Raw genomic sequence first — 19,654 nt, forward strand, 5'->3', positions numbered from 1 at the left:
CCTAAGTTATCCATTTGTAAGGCACACAAGCCAGATAAGTAATAAATTGTGAATTTGAAGAATCACACTAAACAAATTTCACTTTTTCTTGACAATAATATTTGTTTTTACCAGAGTACTCCTGCCTTTTCCGATAGCTTCCACCTGAGTAGAACATTGCCTCATCTGAAGTTACAAGACTTAGTGTTTTCACCTTGTATAATGTATAATTTCTGCTACAGCCTCCAAGAATGTGCCCTTCGTTTGTAGATTTGTATATTGTGAGCTAACTGACATTGCACACTGTACTTTCAAATTTTTAGAAAGAGAATGGTTAACATTTAGGGGATAAACTCGGTTGACATCTGTGTTTGTGTAGGTGGATTGATTTTGGGATCACACCGGCAGTGGACCATAACTACAGGTTTTATCACTGTAGGTTGTTAAAACTTCGAGTATTTGAACTTATTAAAGACTGCCCTGGGGCCTCTGTGGCCGAGTGGTTAATGTCGCTGACTTCAAATTACTTGCCCCTAATCGATGTGTGTTCGAGCCTCACTCGGGACATTGAATTCTTCATGTGAGGAAGCCATCCAGCGGGCTTACGGAAGGTCGTTGGTTCTACCCAGGTGCCTGCTTGTGATGAAATAGTGCATGGAGGGGCACCTAGGGTCTTACTCCACAATTTAAGCTTGAAAGTCGCCATATGACCTATCATTGTGTCGGTGCAACGTTAAACCCAACAAAATAAATAAATAAAGACTGCCCTATTTTCTGGGGCAGGTAAAAGTGGAGTGCTGGCAGGCAAAAAATCATACTCATTTGCCAGGCAGGCAAGTCAAATATATGAAACACCCTAAGAAATACAACTCAGAAAATCATGTGCTACTGTTTTTGTTGCTATACTGCACTGCAATATCTGATCACATCACCATGTTACATTTGGGCAACCAAAAATAGGGTTCAGGCAAGTAAAAGTATTATATATAGTTGGAACTGCTCTATTGGAAAGTGCTCTGCAGAGTTAAAAGTCGAGCCCTCGTTGAGGTAGTTGTTTATTTCATGTGGAGAACAGGTCTAAACTGGTAATTAAGGAATCTTGAAACATCGATATACAGAATATAACTGAGATATTGTTGAGAATGTTGTTGAACTCAGCCAAACAAACAGACAGCTTTTTCTGTTATGACATGTTATTTGTTTATTATGACATGTTGTTTATTTTCTTGTCTTTACTGAATTGCAATATCCATATTGTGTTGACATTTTCAGTTGCTATATCCATGTTGTTATATCTGTCGACTTTTACGGTCTCAAAATCAGTACATAAAAGTAGGAGTTCCATTGGTCAGAAGTCGGTAGATAGCTCCTATTGTTTTGGATGTCAGTATGAAATTTTCCTCTATTCAATAACTTTTGCTGTCATTAGATGACTCTTACCATATTTGGAGGTCAGTAGGTCAAAGGTTAATGTCACAGTGACCTTAAGGTCCAGATCATTAGTAGGGGTCAGGCCCCAATTTCACGAAAAAACTTAAGTAATTACTTAGTTAAGTCTGTTAATTTAAAATCATGCTATTGCTTAAGCTATTGTTATTTAATGTTGATTTTTTCTGTACCAATGTATTTATAGCTAAATTAAACTATGGTTAGTAGTATTTGTCTGCAGTACTAATTTCAATCACATAAATATGATATATTTCTATTTAAGCACGATATAACGAACTAAGTAATTGCTTAAGTATATTTCTTATTTTTATACTTCATTTTCTGTAAAATTCAGAATTGTTGTGCTTTGATCTATGAAATAGACATGTAAATAGACATGTACGTGTCTGATATAGATGAAAAAGTCAACATTGAAGACGCATAAAGGGCAAAAACAAGCATTTGAAATAACAGACTTAGCTAAGCAATTACTTAAGTTTTTTCGTGAAATTGGGGCCAGGAGAAGGCTTTGTCCATGATTGTCTGTTCTCAGTAGATCATCCCTATTGTTTTGGGGTCAGATATACTCAAAAGGCAGGAATAGTGACATTAAGGAAAAAGGCGGCCTGTGGTTGTCAAAACTTATAGGATGATTGCCAATGGTCAGTAAATGTCCCCTTTTGTTTGGGAATCAGTTGGTCAGTCAAGTTCGCAGTGATTGGTGACAGAATGCTTGGGTCTACGGCCATTCAACTTTATAGGATGACCCCTTATTATCAGCAGGTGACCAGTATTGTTAAGGCATCAGTATCATAATGTGAAAGGTCAAGGTCATAGTAAATTAGAAACTGAAGAATTCTGATGCTTGTCACATAATAACACAAAATGACCATAATCGTATTTTTAGCTCACCTGTCACAAAGTGACAAGGTGAGCTTTTGTGATCGCGCGGTGTCCGTCGTCCGTCGTCCGTCCGTGCGTCCGTGCATCCGTCCGTAAACTTTTGCTTGTGACCACTCTAGAGGTCACATTTTTCATGGGATCTTTATGAAAGTTGGTCAGAATGTTCATCTTGATGATATCTAGGTCAAGTTCGAAACTGGGTCACGTGCCGTCAAAAACTAGGTCAGTAGGTCTATAAATAGAAAAACCTTGTGACCTCTCTAGAGGCCATATCTTTCACAAGATCTTCATGAAAATTGGTCAGAATGTTCACCTTGATGATATCTAAGTCAAGTTCGAAACTGGGTCACGTGCCTTCAAAAACTAGGTCAGTAGGTCTAAAAATAGAAAAACCTTGTGACCTCTCTAGAGGCCATATATTTCATAAAATCTTCGTGAAAATTGGTCAGAACATTCACCTTGATGATATCTAGGTCAAGTTCGAAACTGGGTCACGTGCCATCAAAAACTAGGTCAGTAGGTCTAAAAATAGAAAAACCTTGTGACCTCTCTAGAGGCCATATATTTCACAAGATCTTCATGAAAATTGGTCAGAACTTTCACCTTGATGATATCTAGGTCAAGTTCGAAACTGGGTCACGTGCCATCAAAAACTAGGTCAGTAGGTCAAATAATAGAAAAACCTTGTGACCTCTCTAAAGGCCATATTTTTCATGGGATCTGTATGAAAGTTGGTCTTAATGTTCATCTTGATGATATTTAGGTCAAGTTTGAAACTGGGTCACGTGCGGTCAAAAACTAGGTCAGTAGGTCTAAAAATAGAAAAACTTTGTGACCTCTCTAGAGGCCATATATTTCATGAGATCTTCATGAAAATTGGTCAGAATGTTCACCATGATGATATTTAGGTCAAGTTCGAAAGTGGGTCACGTGCCATCAAAAACTAGGTCAGTAGGTCAAATAACTGAAGAACATTGTGACCTCGCTAGAGGCCATATTTTTCATGTGATCTGTATGAAAGTTGGTCTGAATGTTCGTCTTGATGATATCTAGATCAAGTTCTAAAGTGGGTCACGTGCCATCAAAAACTAGGTCAGAAGGTCAAATAATGGAAAAACCTTGTGACCTCTCTAAAGGCCATATTTTTCATGGAATCTGTATGAAAATTGGTCTGAATGTTTAATCTTGATGGTATCTAGGTCAAGTTCGAAACAGGGTCATGTGCGGTCAAAAACTAGGTCAGTAGGTCTAAAAATAGAAAAACCTTGTGACCTCTCTAGAGGCCATACTTGAGAATGGATCTCCATAAAAATTGGTCAGAATGTTCGTCTTGATGATATCTAGGTCAAGTTTGAAACTGGGTCACGTGCCATAAAAAACTAGGTCAATAGTTCAAATAATAAAAAAACCTTGTGACCTCTCTAGAGGCCATACTTTTCATGGGATCTGTATGAAAGTTGGTCTGAATGTTCATCTTGATGATATCTAGGTCAAATTTGAAACTGGGTCAACTGCGGTCAAACACTAGGTCAGTAGGTCTAAAATTATTGAAATCTTTTGACCTCTCTAGAGGCCATATTTTTCAATGGATCTTCATGAAAATTGATCTGAATGTTCACCTTGATGATATCTAGGTCATTTTCGAAACTGGGTCACGTGTGGTCAAAAACTAGGCCAGTAGGTATAAAAATAGAAAAATCTTGTGACCTCTCTTAGAGGCCATATTTTTCATGAGATCTTTATGAAAATTAGTGAGAATGTTCACCTTGATGATATCTAGGTAAATGTCAAAACAGGGTCACGTACCTTCGAAAACTAGGTAAATAGGTCAAATAATAGAAAAACCTTGTGACCTCTCTAGAGACCATATTTTTCAATGGATCTTCATGAAAATTGGTCAGAATGTTTATCTTGATAATATCTAGGTCAAGTTCAAAACTGGGTCACATGAGCTGAAAAACTAGGTCACTATGTCAAATAATAGAAAAAAAGACGTCATTCTCAAAACTGGGTCATGTGGGAAGAGGTGAGCGATTCAGGACCATCATGGTCCTCTATTTTTTTTTTTTTTTTTTTTTGAGTCCTTAGGTCAAAAGCTTATGGTCCAGGCTAGTTTGAAACCAAGTAACTTTAAACAGGGCCGTAATAGGGGTGGAGGTTAACAGAGGTCTCTTGTTAAAGAAAATGTTTGATACAAGATGAAAGGTCTGCTTGAAATTGTAATATATCCAGTTAGGGTATAAAATTGCCTTTGCAAAGGTCAAGAGTTTGATCCTTAGGCAAGAGCTATTCTCCATGACAATTTCACAAAAAGTACAAGTCATTTCAGTCATTCATCCTTAAAGGCATTGACCTCAAGATTTTAACTAAAAAATGATCTTTCTACCAAATTGAAATTTAGTCATATTATGAACATTAGAATTATGAGTTTTTGTTTTCAAACAATTCCGGTAATTCCAAATCAGGAAAAAACGATGACTGCATCGGGAATGGAACCTGGACCGCCGCAGCAATAAAGAAGTTTTCCGCTGTCGTTACCAGTACCGCTATAGAGAATTCTGTGTTCAATGCACGTTAAATATATAGATATTTATAATCAAGGTAATTTACCTCGAGTAAAACCTTACAAATGCTTAAATCGTAAAAAGTAGTAAAAACAACTAATTCTCATGTGTTTCCGTAACATGTAGTCTGTCAGTAATTAAGTTTCAAATCATTCTTAAGAAATACAGCATTAATTTCCAGATATTTAAAAAAAAAAAGTCTGTCTTTTTTTGTTTTTGAACGATCTAGAGGCCAGTGCCTTTAACCTTGATTTATTAGGGCAAGTTTTTCATTACTTGTAGATGACAAGTTAGCATGGAATACTTGTGACATCAGCTGTTGAAAAAAATAAAATCAGGATGAAGAAATTTTCAATATTAGTGCATGTCATTGTCCTGAAAATGAGCTTGCACTTTTAAGGAAAAAAGTACAAATCTTGATCAATATTATTGTATCGTTACAGAGACTTCTGAGAATTTGGTTTTAGTTTTGTGTGAACTTGAAATGAGTCGTGCCATGGGAAAATCAACATAGTGGCTTTGCGACCAGCATGGATCCAGACCAGCCTGCGCATCCTGGCAGTCTGGTCAGGATCCATGCTGTTCGCTAACAGTTTCTCTAATTCCAATAGGCTTTAAAAGCAAACAGCATGGATCCTGACCAGACTGCGCGGATGCGCAGGCTGGTCTGGATCCATGCTGGTCACAAACCCACTATGTTGGTTTTCTCATGGCACGACTCAATTATTCTAAAGGTCTCCAAGAGTTGTTATGTGGCACCTTTTTTGATATGCTGAAACAAACATAATAGGTAATTTGGTAGGTGGTTGGCATCTGTCTGTTAGCAATGTTCTTTTCCCGCAATAGCTTAAGGAGGTAGGTTACCTTGTTACAAGGGTAAATTCAAATTAATTGAACCGCAGCATCTTTTTGTATTTCGTGTAATATGAAGTTTTAACTGCTAAAATCTCAGTTTTGTTTGTCTCTGTCCCTTCAAGTTCAGTTTTTATCCAGGTTTGAAGAACATGACCCTCCAAAGGTATTTCATATTGAAAGAAGAAGGAAAATACGGATATTTAACACTTTTCAGTGTATTTTAGTTTCATTGATATCCGTAGAAGTCAGCATAATCTATAATTTTACTGGTATGCACGTTAGCTTTCTAATATAAGCTTAAACTGTATATGTCGCGGGGCTCGTGTTTCCATGGTAACGCATTTTCTCTCATTTTTAAACAACTGTGTATAAAAATAGGGGTTTTCGACGGCTTCAGTGCCATTCTGTTAATGACCAACATGGAATATTTGGGTAATATTATTAGCAAAATACCAAGCACTATACATGGTACCCTATTTTTCTTAAAGTTTAAAGTAACCATGGCAACAGAGATGTTTAAAATGGCTTATATCTTGCTTTTTGTCGTAATTTCTTATTAAATAATATTGAATAAGATTATCTTTCTAGTTGATGTAGCTTTAAAACATATTATTTCTAACGTAAGTTATATTTTCGTGTTATCTGCATTTATTCAAACAAATTTCTAAGCTTAGAATACTTACAGCAGTACCCTTCGTCGGGCATTTTTCATGGAAAAATCGTTCAGCATGCTACTATTATTCTCATGGATATTGTTGAAATGAAAATAAAAAGGCGAAGCTGTGTTTCTTAAATAGACTAGTGTCAACGCTTTTGAATTTTACATTTAGATACATAGGTCACGGGCTTCGTTTCCATGGTAACATCAATTCAATTCAAGAAACCACAATTTTCTACTGAAATTTGAACAATTTTAGATCTTAGTTTTAGTATATAAGTAACAAATTATCAACGGAACCTGAAAAATAGGTATTACAAATCAAACTGCTAGATTTTTTATTTGAAAATGGCCGTAACAAGTAACCTCTCACCCAACTATATTCCAAATAACATTGGTTACCATCATCCATTTTCTTACATTCCGCATAACATTTCAATATAACTACATAAAAGAAGCAAAATATTGATCATTATTCAGAGCAAAAGACTCATAAAAAATATTTCAGCAAATAATGGTTATTTGAAAATAGTTTGAATAAAGAAAATGCACAGAATTACGTACTTTCAAGATAAAGGCTATTAATTTTGTGCGGTAACTGACACGTAACGTCATGACGTCATTTTAAGGCAACATTGTTTTGAAGCGTTTCTGCGGCAATTTATTCATTATTTCTGCATTATTAAACCATAAAGCGTCAGATCGAAGACAGGCCTATGATTTGTTTTTAGAAGAATGAATATACAAACACATTTAGTTTGTCGTAAACGTCGTAAATCGTCACGTTAGGTTCCGGTTGGACATGCGCACATACAAATATAAAGGTAACCTACCTCCTTAAGAATGCTTTAACCTGTGTTCTTCAAACTTGATAAGTACATTGGCCATTGGCAGCAAACCCCAATTGATTTTCATGTCAGTTGGCCAAAGGTCAAGCTCACAGTGAGTGTTAGTACAAAAACTATTTGTGGTCAATTTCTTTGAAATCCCTAGACCTATCGACTAAAAACAAAGGTCATGTACCACCTATGGGCAATGTGCCTGCCAAGTTGAGATCACTAAGTCATAGGTCAAAGCCAGAGTAACTGTTAGTTTAATTATCTGTTTTTGGTCAGAGACCTGAGAAACCCTTGATAGATGATTATTTGAAGTCACGAAGCCTTAGATCAAGAGTACACAGACTGTTTGTGCAAAAATGTCCTCCCAGTATTTCAAGAATGATTTAACCTTTGAAACCTAAAGGTGAGAGGCAAATCTGTATGGTTGACTCTGTCAGAAGAATGTTAGTAGTTTTGGTTGAAGGATAATACAATAAACAGAAGATGCACCGATTCCACAAACTTCCGTTTTCAGTATGCCAAGTGTAATGCACCCTAAGAATTGGCTTCCTTCAGACCTGATTTTGTCGCATTTTTGGGCTAAGTAGAAAACAAGTTTTTAGCTCACATGTCACAAAGTGACAAGGTGAGCTTTTGTGATCGCGCAGCATCCGTCGTCCGTGCGTGCGTAAACTTTTGCTTGTGACCACTCTAGAGGTCACATTTTTTATTGGATCTTTATGTAAGTTGGTCAGAATGTTCATCTTGATGATATCTACGTCAAGTTTGAATCTGGGTCACGTGCGGTCCAAAACTAGGTCAGTAGGTCTAAAAATAGAAAAACCTTGTGACCTCTCTAGAGGCCATACTTTTCAATGGATCTTCATGAAAGTTAGTCAGAATGTTATCCGTGATGATATCTAGATCAAGTTCGAAACTGGGTCATGTGCCTTTAAAAACTAGGTCAGTAGGTCAGATAATAAAAAAAACCTTGTGACCTCTGTAGAGGTCATATTTTTCATGGGATCTGTATGAAAGTTGGTCTGAATGTTCGTTTTGATGATATCTAGGCCAAGTTAGAAACTGGGTCACGTGCGGTCAAAAACTAGGTCAGTAGGTCTAAAAATAGAAAAACCTTGTGACCACTCTAGAGGCCATATTTATCAATGGATCTTCATGAAAATTGGTCAAAATGTTCACCTTGATGATATCTAGTTCAAGTTTGAAACTGGATTATGTGCAGTCAAAAACTAGGTCAGCAGGTCTAAAAATAGAAAAACATTGTGACCTCTCTAGAGGCCATATTTTTGATGAGATCTTCATGAAAATTGGTGAGAATGTTCACCTTGATGATATCTAGATCAAGTTCAAAACTGGGTCACGTGCAGTAAAAAACTAGGTCAGCAAGTCTGAAAATAGAAAAACCTTGTGACCTCTCTAGAGGCCATATTTTTCATGAGATCTTCATGAAAATTGGTGAGATTGTTCACCTTGATGATATCTAGGTCAAGACCAAAATTGGGTCACATGAGCTCAAAAACTAGGTCATTAGGTCAAATAATAGAAAAACCTTGTGACCTCTCTAGAGGCCATATTTTTCAATGGATCTTCATGAAAATTGGTCAGAATTTTTATCTTGATGATATCTAGGTCAAGTTCAAAACTGGGTCACATGAGCTCAAAAATTAGGTCATTAGGTCAAATAATAGAAAAACCTTGTGACCTCTCTAGAGGCCATATTTTTCAATGGATCTTCATGAAAATTGGTCAGAATTTTTATCTTGATGATATCTAGGTCAAGTTCAAAACTGGGTCACATGAGCTCAAAAACTAGGTCACTATGTCAAATAATAGAAAAAGCAACATCATACTCAAAACTGGGTCATGTGGGGACAGGTGAGCGATTCAGGACCATCATGGTCCTCTTGTTTTTAAATATGACCTTGCAACAGAATTATAGATAGTGGATTCAGAACTTGAATGAAGATTATGAGATTTCTTTTACAGGTATGGCCTCAAACCCTGCCATAGAGAAAGCTCAATCCAGTGAAAAAGAATACGATGCTTCAAACCACTCAAGATCTTCGTCCAAGAAATCCGATCATAGTATCCACAGTGTACATAATGGTATGTGTATGTGTTCTCATCTTCCACTTTGTTTCTTTGATAGTTGAGGTTTTTTGCCATCTTTTCAGCAGCAGTTTCATTTTGTAAGAACAGTCAGTTAGGGAAGCAAGTTTTCTATGCTTAACTTGCTGTCTGCAAGTAACTGACAAGTTTACTGCTTGGATCATGGGTAAGAGGGTCTTTTGTAAAATCTGCAAGTAATTGACAAGATTAATGCATAGATCATGGGTATGAGGGTCTTGTTTCCAATCTGCAAGTAACTGACAAGTTAATTGCATGAATCATGGGTAAGTGGATCTTGTGTCAAATCTGCAAATAACTGACAAGTTTAATGCATGGATCATGGGTAAGAGGGTCTTTTGTAAAATCTACAAGTAACTGACAAGTTTAATGCATGGATCATGGGTAAGAGGGTCTTTTGTAAAATCTTCAAGTAATTGACAAGTTTAATGCATGAATCATGGGTAATAAGAGTTATCTTGTGTCAAATCTGCAAGTAATTGACAAGTTTAATTCATGAATCATCAGTAAGAGGATCTTGTGTCAAATCTGTAACTTGTCTGATTCATGGGTTAGAGGATATTTTTGAAGTCATAAAAAAAACATTCATGTCAATCAGACATCTTACAACCTATAGATTGGTATTATTATGTTCTCCTGACTGACCTCTCAGGTTAAGTGGTTATGGTCTCTGACTATGAATCACTTATTTGGAACCTTACTTGGGGTGTTGAATTCTTTTTGTGAGGAAGCCATCCAGCTGGCTTATGGAAGGTCGGTGGTTCTACCCAGGTGCTCGCCTATGATAAAATAATACACTGAGGGGCACCTGGGGTCTTCCTCCATCATCAAAAGCTTGAAATTTAGCCATATGATGTATAATTGTGTTGGTGTGATGTTAAACCCAACAAAACCCCCTGACTGCCCTGAGTGGCCATTCTTTACTCTTTTCTTCCATGGTGGCATTCTGCTTAAATGTCAGTTGTGCTAATTTCAAAGTGTATCCTCCTCTAGCTGTCCATATCCCGAAAGCCCAGTTTATATATCATGGGAGTTTTTTTTAGCCTGACTGTTTGAATAGGACTGCTTCTAAAAATAGAAACATTAATTTTGTGACCTCTCTGATGGGTTTGGATTCTAAGGAATTTTTGAGGTAAGGGAAGCTGTAGTGTGAAAATTTCAGCCGAATGCCATTCCCAGAGCTTCCGTCACTGATTGGTTGCTTGGAAGTTAATGTGATCTTGAAATTGACCAATGATAATGCTTTGTTGAAGACTGGTCCTCAGACTGTATAGGTAACAGTCTGATCACATCGTAATACAGTCTGCATGATTAATGTAACCATGTACATATAAGATTAAAAAAGAATGGAAAATATAGTTGAACAGGGATCGAATTTAACGGTCGCTAACTCGCAAAATTCGAGTAAGAATAAAAAAATGCGAGTAGAAAATCATGGCACTCGAATATTTTTGCGATCACGTTCGAAAATCGGGGAATTCGCTCAAACTGTCCTTTTCTCTTTAAAAACTCCTTTCGGGCAGTTAATTTACCGATAATCACGTGACTGCTTCTAGACGCTTGTCGCTTTATACAAAAGTAATTATCGGATATGTAAGTAAGCGTCTAGGCAATATTTGTTTTCATTTTGGACGTCTGTAATTTGCAAAGTTCTGTGAAAATGGAGAGGAAATAACATGTTTCTTGGTGCAAAAAAGCCCGCGGAGCTCGAAAATGTTAGCAACACTACCAACAGTGACCTGAGAAAAACTTAAAAGATCAACGTCAAGCCAAAAGTCCAAAGAATCATTGAGTACTTTGGTTTGTATCGTACTTACAAAACCAGAAAGTCGCAAGCCTGTCCGAACCGTGAACTTTTATATGAAACCAAACAACAACAAAACAACTTGAATTTAGCACGTAAACAGCTTTTAAATAATTGCTAGTTGAACCCATCATTTTGCTAGTGGAAAAAAATGGCACTAGCAAAAATTTGCTAGTTGGAAAAAAAGTTAAATTCGATCCCTGTTGAAACTCTGTATCTCAAAGTCCGAGGGATCGAGCGTTTTACTTCGAGATCATGGATATTTGACTTAAAATTATATTTTGTGAATGTTTTCGGGACAGGACTTTTAAATGTCTTCAAGATATCTGTAATTTTGAGATATCGAGTTTCAGTTGTATGCGTTAACTAATGAAAACTAGAAAAGTGTGTTTCAGGAGCAAAATAAACTGTAACATGACCTAAAGGAAAAAGCCACAGGAAATAACAATGTATTTCATCTCATTTAAACATCATTCACCATCTCAAATAAGAAGCAGAGTGAAACATTAATTTTCTGAGAATGACATGCAATTTCATTAAATTGAATCCCTGTTCACGGCCATATAATGGCTATTGAATTCGGGCTATCTTTCCTATACCATCTTATTCAGTGTTACAGCGAAACCTCGTCTGGCCCAGGCAGTTGTTATTGTATTAAAGGCAGAAATAGTAATTGTGTTTCAGCCGGAACATTCAAGATACAGTTTTATTTATATCCTGATATTTTCTTAAAGGTTCCCATTTTTGTGAACTCTGGAGCAGAGCCTATTAGGCATATGAAAAACATTGTTCATTTCTGGTATCCTGACCTACCCTATATTTTTGGCCCGACCCTAAATGTTTTTATGGCCTTGGAGAATTTTTTTCAACATTTTAACAGAAAGTTGCAAAACTGCACTTTTTATGCTTTAAACATGGTCAGAGATGTTAGAAATCAACTTACTGATGTCCTAGGCATAACCCCCCTTATTGCCTTATTGTATTTATTTTTTGACACAAAAATATTTCCGAAAAGTCCCACTTAATAAAAAAAAAAATCCAGACCCCCCCCCCCCCCCCCCCCAAATTACCGGCCTACCTACCCTAATTCTTTTAGCATGTTACCGCAAACAATTTTTTTTAAGCCTTACTGTAAACCTATCAATGTTTGTAACAGCAATATTTTTCGCCTTTTTTTTTGGTTCATTGACATCATTGCGACTACTAGGGTTCACATTCCATCGTGAAATTTGATATTACAAAATTTGATATGTTAAATAATTTCAAAGAAAGACCTAAAATCAGCTTGATATGTGAGTATCTCTTTTATCATGCAGAAATATCTCTAAAACAAGCCTTTACATTACATTTTATTTCGCCATATTATAGAACATATATTTATTTACGATTGTGAGAAATTTCTGTTCGCGCAAATAAATGTCATCAAAATTGTGATCTTCCCATGTAAACTTGTTAGGTCCAAATTTTTCAAATCAGTCTAGCAAAAAAGCAAAGACGTGACTCTATCTTTTTTATTTGTCGAATTTTCGAAGTATATTATGAAGTTTCCAAAAATCATTCAATACATTGCGGAAAACAGTTTTGTCTGATCGTGCAGAACTACTTTAAAACCAAATGTCTGACAAATCATAAGTGACATTTATAGGTATCTCCATTTGGGTAAAAATTGATTATGATAGTGGGGGAGTTTCTAGATTGCTTGCTGCGTTGCTAACTGGAGAATAATTGCATGTGCTGTAGACATGAAAGGCTTCTATCTGAATGCTCTAAAAGGTTGTTTGTCTGTATTTAGGAAGTCATTCTATGTAGCTGGTCTTAATTGGAATATTTTATTGTGTCCTATAAATGTAGCAGACTGGCTCCGATCTAATCTAATAAAATGTTACGTTTACTGATTGATTCTTTCTCTATGATAAATTGCGCACTTGCTTCCATCAATTCGGAGGCCTTCATTTCAATCTACTATTTTCTCAATGTTCGCGAAGGCCTATCAATCAAATGTATTTCAGATTACTAGTCTTGTGAACAGATCTTCTTAACTTACATGCTTTAAGCATTGGTTTTTGATCAAACAGAAAGTATAATAAATGTTTCTGCGGAAATCTTGATCTGCTTTATGGAATTGATGGCAACAGAAAAATGATCGCGCTTCTGTATAACGGTCATCGACAAAAACGATAATCTGAACGTTCAGATTGGAAAAATGGCAGGCTATATTTTCTGCAATATATACTCACCATATCTCAATTGAAATAAGATCTTAAAATGATGTTCATCATGTTAAAAAACAGCAAAAGAAAAATGGTGGCATCAGTTGATGTTCGGTAGATACTGAGAGATTCTTTAAACTTTGGAATATCTTTTCATAGCCCTTTTTGTCACCTAGAAACCCCTCCAAACCAGAACCCCTAAAAAGTAGAAATCACTCTGAATATTAGAACACATCTAACTCATTATTGTCTGCCTAGTCCAGTTCTTTAGATACCTTCATAGCTAAAACATTGTTAGATAAATACAGTCAGAGATTAAATGCTTAAGGAATGAAATAAAACAATAGCTTATTGTGTTATTTTCTGGAGAATGAAACAAGGTAACACTATACACTAGTTTTCTTTATTTTCTGCATATTTCTTTCAAACTGGACTTGTCTTAGTCTAAAACCCCTGTGAAGTTTTAAGTAAGACCCTAGGACATCATCTAGAAGGGTTCCGCTATATTTCAAATAATGGAAACTCAATAATGTTCAAGTGAGTTTTCAGTGCTCAAGTAACAAATAAAAACAAAAAAATGCTTCCCACGGGTTACAATACAGTTTGCATAAATATATTTTCCAAGAGTTTTCAGAAAACAACAAAAAAACACACCACCTGGTCACAGGAATGGAGTATGTTGTTGTTAGGGTGGGGGAGGGGGTGGGGGGGAGCAGAGCACAAGCATCAAACAGATTGTTCGAACTCAGTAACTTTTGTTAATATGGACCTGTTGTCACCTGCAACCTTGGTTTGCAGGTAACTTTTATTAGGACAAAGTTTGGGATTGTAGATGTAATTACACAGGTCAAGGTCACTGTCACTTAAAATGGAAAAAGAATTTTCAATCAATAACTAAGTAGGAATGGAATATAATGGTGATGCTTGGTTTATAGGTAGCTCTAAGGTGGAGTCAACAATTAGGATTGCAAGATGACTGTAACTGAAAATAGAAAAATTGTTTTCACTCCGTATTTAAATTTGGTGTGTAAATAGCTTCTATTTAGACAAAGGTTGGAATTATATTTGAAATCACTAGGGTCATGGTTAAGGTCGTTGTTACTAAAAAGCAGAAATTGGTTTCCACTCAGTATCTTTGGTCTGAATGGATCTATTATTGCCAACCTTGGTGTGTAGATAGCTTTTATAGACAAAGGTTGTCATCCATCTTTGTATAAATAGATCCAACGTTCCTTTGTGGGAACACTTGTACCTTTGGAAAGCCATATAAAGAGTTACTGGCTTAATCTGTTTTCTGTACTCCTGAATATAAACAATAAAAATATATAAGGAAAAAAAAGTAGACAGGAAATCAATGCCTTAATATAGTAGTATCCGTTGAATACATGAACGCACAGCCGATTTATCTCCATAGTGTCAGTTCCACTGCCTTCTGTAGTGTTCCCTCTTGGGGAGAATAGGTCTGGGAACTTGTTTGACTTCTTCATCATTAATCAGTATAGACATATACTGGTGTTAAGGGGAAGCTCTTCCTTGGAACCGGCACTTTTTTCTATATACTAATACGGTTATCTGGTTTAGTGTTTCCTAGACTGACAGTTACTGCCATTAAAACCTCCTACGCATAAAATTTGTTCGAATAACCCATTATTGGATTTTTTTCTCTCTCTGTTAGTGATTTGATACTAATGTTTGATTCACATTTTCCTTAACCCTTACCCAGCTATATTTCTAAAATGGACTTGTCCATTTTGGCAGTACCATTTATGTATCAAAGGGGATTTCACTAAAAATTTACTGACTGAATAGCGAACTGTGCAGACCATGATCACGGATGTGCAATCTGATTTTGGTCTGCACTAGCTGCAAAGGCAGAATCACTTGCTGCTAGCAGGATAGAGGTTAGCAGGGTAACTGGTTAATTTCTTTTTGATTATATTGATGGTATACGTCTTTCTCCAGATTTCAAGCGATAGTAACACATTTAAAAGTACATTTATTTATTTTGAATTGATTGCAAAAAAGAAGACATTTAGATAAGGCATTTTTCTTTGTGAAAGTCAGCTTTTTTTTATGGTAAAGTTACTAAATATTACAGTTTGGTCACAGTGGCATGCAGATTTCGGCATGTTCTTACAAAACTTTCAATTATTTTATTATGAAAGTAAATGTTTTGTAAACTTTTGAATATGAATTAAAGGCATATCAGATATTTTCCATTGGCATTTTTACACTCATAGCACATTCCGATCAAGTAGTTTAGAAAGACTGAAGAGAAAATGGTTAATAGAAAACCCTGAGTAACAAAGTTAAAAAAGATTGATTGGCAATGTGTTCATTTGCTAGACAAATCTTATAGCACTGCTGTATGCCTATCTTACCCTGCAGTGACTTCAGCAGTGTGTAGAAAGATGTCCATTTGACTATAATTTGTTTTGAACCTTCAGGTGTATAATTCATAAATGAGCCGCACCATGACAAAACCAACATAGTGGCTTTGCGACCAGCATGAATCCAGACCAGCCTGCGCATCCGCACAGTCTGGGCAGGATCCATGCTGTTCGCTTTCAAAGCCTATTGGAATTAGAGAAACTGTTAGCGAACAGGATGGATCCTGACCAGCCTGCGCGGATGCGCAGGCTTGTCTGGATCCATGCTGTTCGCAAAGCCACTATGTTGGTTTTCTCATGACACGGCTCAAATATTTTTTTAAAGGGAGATAATAAGGTTTTGACATATAATGAAAACATTAGCACTGTTTTTGTCATGTTTGAAAATTTGCACCTCAGAATATCATTTTGATCACTTGCATTGTAACAGTTTGAAAGAAACTACCAGATCCTCTATGATTAGAAAAATGCAATTTAGGCCAATAAAAAGTTTAAATTCATATAATAAACTATCCTGGCTACCAACTGGGTAATGTTTTTTATTTTTATTTTCAATCATTACTCTTATATATTCTGACCAGTCTTTCTTGCCTGTTTTGAGAAGAAAAGGGACATAATTATACAAAATTTGAATAGCCTCAAGAGTTATCTCCTGTGAACAAAACACAGGGTCTGAACACGGACTAATAAAAAATCCTGTTACAGATTTTGTGAAGCAGACAGTTGATACATGCTCATAGTAGATTAAAATGGAAATGAATGAGTATTTGTACAACCATTGTAAGTGTTTGTTTATTCCCAGAAGATTAAAGACATGCCCTTTGGGAAACCAATTGATGGAGTAATGGAAATAGCTGGGAAAAAGTCTGATTTATCCAAATTAGCGAAGTGATATTAAGGTCTGTAACCCGAGATATAAATGGAATTAGGATTCTGAGACCTGATGTTTTACCTTATTGTATTATCAGGCACAAATATTTTTTTTACTGTGTATGCTTTGTTCGCTCGCTAGATAGAGCCCATATTGTCTAGTCAGTAAATGGAAGGTTTTTGAAAACTGGGCAGGGCATATATTCTCTGTGATGATTGGCTGAAGACAGTATGTCAAGGTCATTCATCCACCAATGCTGATCCAATATAGGAAGTTGTCTGTGACTTGAGGAAACATGAAATATTGACAAGGAATCCAAAGGCATTGAGTATGATAAACATCTGCCATATCTAACAAATAACTAAAAACAAACCATCTTAAATGTGTAGTACTACTAAAGTCATGCCTTCATCTTTTTCTTTTTATAGAAGCATCAATTGATGTAATTGTTCAACTATTTATTTTCTGAGGCATTCATGGCCGAATGGTTAAGGTCCCTGACTTCAAACAACTTGCCCCTCACCAATGTGGGTTCGAGATTGCTTGGGGCTTTGAATTTGTCATTTGAGTAAGCCATCCAGCTGGTTGGTTCTACCCAGGTGCCTGCTCATGATGAAATAATGCATGGAGGGGCACCTGGCATTTTCCACCATCAAAAGCTGGAAAGTCGTCGTAAAAATTATGACATATAACTGTATCAATGTGATGTTAAACCTAACAAAACTAACAAAACTTATTTATTTTTCAGGTAAACCACTAACTGAAGGGGGTGACCCTTGGATTCGTCAGTCCAATCCATCACTTATTAAAACCAGTGTAATTAAGGACAATAAGCAGATTTTTCGTTCGAACAGTATGGAGATCAGAACTGGACACATATATCTCAAAGATTTGGTGTGTTACTTGTCGTTGCTGGAGGCAGGAAGGCCGGAGGATAAATTGGAATGTAAGGAGTTCTGTGTTCAAGCATTCAATCTTACAGTGAAATAATTATTCTGCTGGAATTGGAGGATGGAAGTTAGTGGGCCAGCGTGACTGGCTGCATATAATCAGTCCCAGCTGATTGTTTAACAAAGGGGCAAGGGCAAAATTTGCAGCTGGTAATTTAAGGGGCAATACTAGCAGCTGTTGCAGCTAGTTATTATAAGGGCAATATTAGCAGCTGTTGCAGCTAGTTATTATAAGGGCAATATTAGCAGCTGTTGCAGCTAGTTATTATAAGGGCAATATTAGAAGCTGTTGCAGCTAGTTATAAGGGCAATATCAGCAACTGTTGCAGCTAGTTATTATAAGGGCAATATTAGAAGCTGTTGCATCTTGTATTTATGAAGGCAATATCTGCAACTGTTTCAGCTATACTTTAAGGGGCTATATCAGCAGAGGTTGCAGGTGGTATTTACAGAAGCAATATAATAGCAACTGTTATAGGTGGTAATTAATGGGGCAATATTAACAACTCTTTTACAAGAATCACACAGATCACTTAATTTTGGTTTTGCAGAGTGTTTCAATTACAAGTTTCACACAGATCTTCACATAACTTTGGTTTTGTAGAGTGTTACACTTTCCCCAAGTTTCACACAAATCATCGCATAATTTTGTTTTTGAAGATTGGTCCTCTTTCCAAGTTTCACACAAGTTTTCATGTAATTTTGGTTTGGCAGTGTCCTACTGTCCAAGTTTCACCCTAATCGTGTTTGAAAAAGTTTTTTAAGATACAAAATTTGATATCTGGTGAATGTAAAAGTTGCTGTTTTAATGCTTATATCTCACTGCTGGAAAAGTTTATACAAATAACAACTTGGATTTTTAGCTCACATGTCACAAAGTGACAAGGTGGGCTTTTGTGATCGCGCAGCGTCCGTCGTCCGTCCCTGCGTCCGTAAACTTTTGCTTGTGACCACTCTAGATGTCACATTTTTCATGGGATCTTTATGAAAGTTGGTCAGAATGTTCATCTTGATAATATTTAGGCCAAGTTCGAAACTGGGTCATGTGCGGTCCAAAACTAGGTCAGTAGGTCTAAAAATAGAAGAACCTTGTGACCTCTCTAGAGGCCATACTTTTCAATGGATCTTTATGAAAGTTAGTCAAAATGTTCACCTTGATGATATCTAGGTCAGGTTCGAAACTGGGTCACGTGCCTTCAAAAACTAGGTCAGTAGGTCTAAAAATAGGAAAACCTTGTGACCTCTCTAGAGGCCATACTTTTCAATGGATCTTCATGAAAGTTAGAATGTTCACCTTGATGATATCTAGGTCAAGTTCGAAACTGGGTCACGTGCGGTCAAAAACTAGGTCAGTAGGTCTAAAAAAAGAAAAACCTTGTGACCTCTCTAGAGGCCATATTTTTCATGAGATTCATGAAAATTGGTGAGAATGTTTACCGTGATGATATCTAAGTGAAGCTCAAAAACTGGGTCATGTGCCTTCAAAAACTAGGTCATTAGGTCAAATAATAGAAAAACCTTTGACCTCTCTAGAGGCCATATTTTTCAATGGATCTTATTGAAAGTTGGTCAGATTTTTTATCTTCATGATATCTAGGTCAAGTTCAAAACTGGGTCACATGAGCTCAAAAACTAGGTCACTATGTCAAATAATAGAAAAAACGACGTCATACTCAGTTCAAAACTGGGTCATGTGGGAACAGGTGAGCGATTCAGGACCATCATGGTCCTCTTGTTCTTGTCCTGTCTGAGGGGCTTATCAGTATTTCGAAAAAAAAGAAGAAAATTATCTGTTCCAAATTTGCAAGGCTTACATGTTAGATATTTTATTCATACCATTCTCTGGTGTCTCCCTACCAAATTTGTTTCAGCTTTGGGCCCTGGGGTTTGCTTTAAGGGTCAGTGGTTAGAGCAAAAAAATCAAAGGTAATCTGACATATAGCAACACATCAGGTTGTGGTGTACATGTAACACTGTTTAAGACACTGTTTCTTGTTGTTGTATGGTGACATACTGGCCATTCTGTATGTACCATGTTCAAGCTGGGTGCATGTATAGGACTTTGCAAACATGAAA

At 36.4% G+C, this 19,654-nt stretch overlaps 1 protein-coding gene across 5 annotated transcripts in view; it reads left to right on the top strand.

The window, feature by feature from the left end:
* LOC123559480 (diacylglycerol kinase beta-like) overlaps window positions 1–19,654 on the top strand; it is a 150,362-nt gene that overhangs the window by 68,321 nt on the left and 62,387 nt on the right. For 3 of the 5 annotated variants that reach the window (XM_053552631.1, XM_053552632.1, XM_053552635.1), the window contains exons 6-7: window positions 9,213–9,338; window positions 17,377–17,574. In XM_053552631.1, coding sequence (XP_053408606.1) covers window positions 9,213–9,338; window positions 17,377–17,574 — 324 coding nt within the window. The remainder of the gene's footprint in view (window positions 1–9,212; window positions 9,339–17,376; window positions 17,575–19,654) is intronic. The other 2 variants (XM_053552634.1, XM_053552636.1) reach the window with 1 other exon arrangement.

The sequence above is a fragment of the Mercenaria mercenaria genome, chromosome 10 (assembly GCF_021730395.1).
Source record: "Mercenaria mercenaria strain notata chromosome 10, MADL_Memer_1, whole genome shotgun sequence".
Lineage (NCBI taxonomy): Eukaryota > Metazoa > Mollusca > Bivalvia > Venerida > Veneridae > Mercenaria > Mercenaria mercenaria.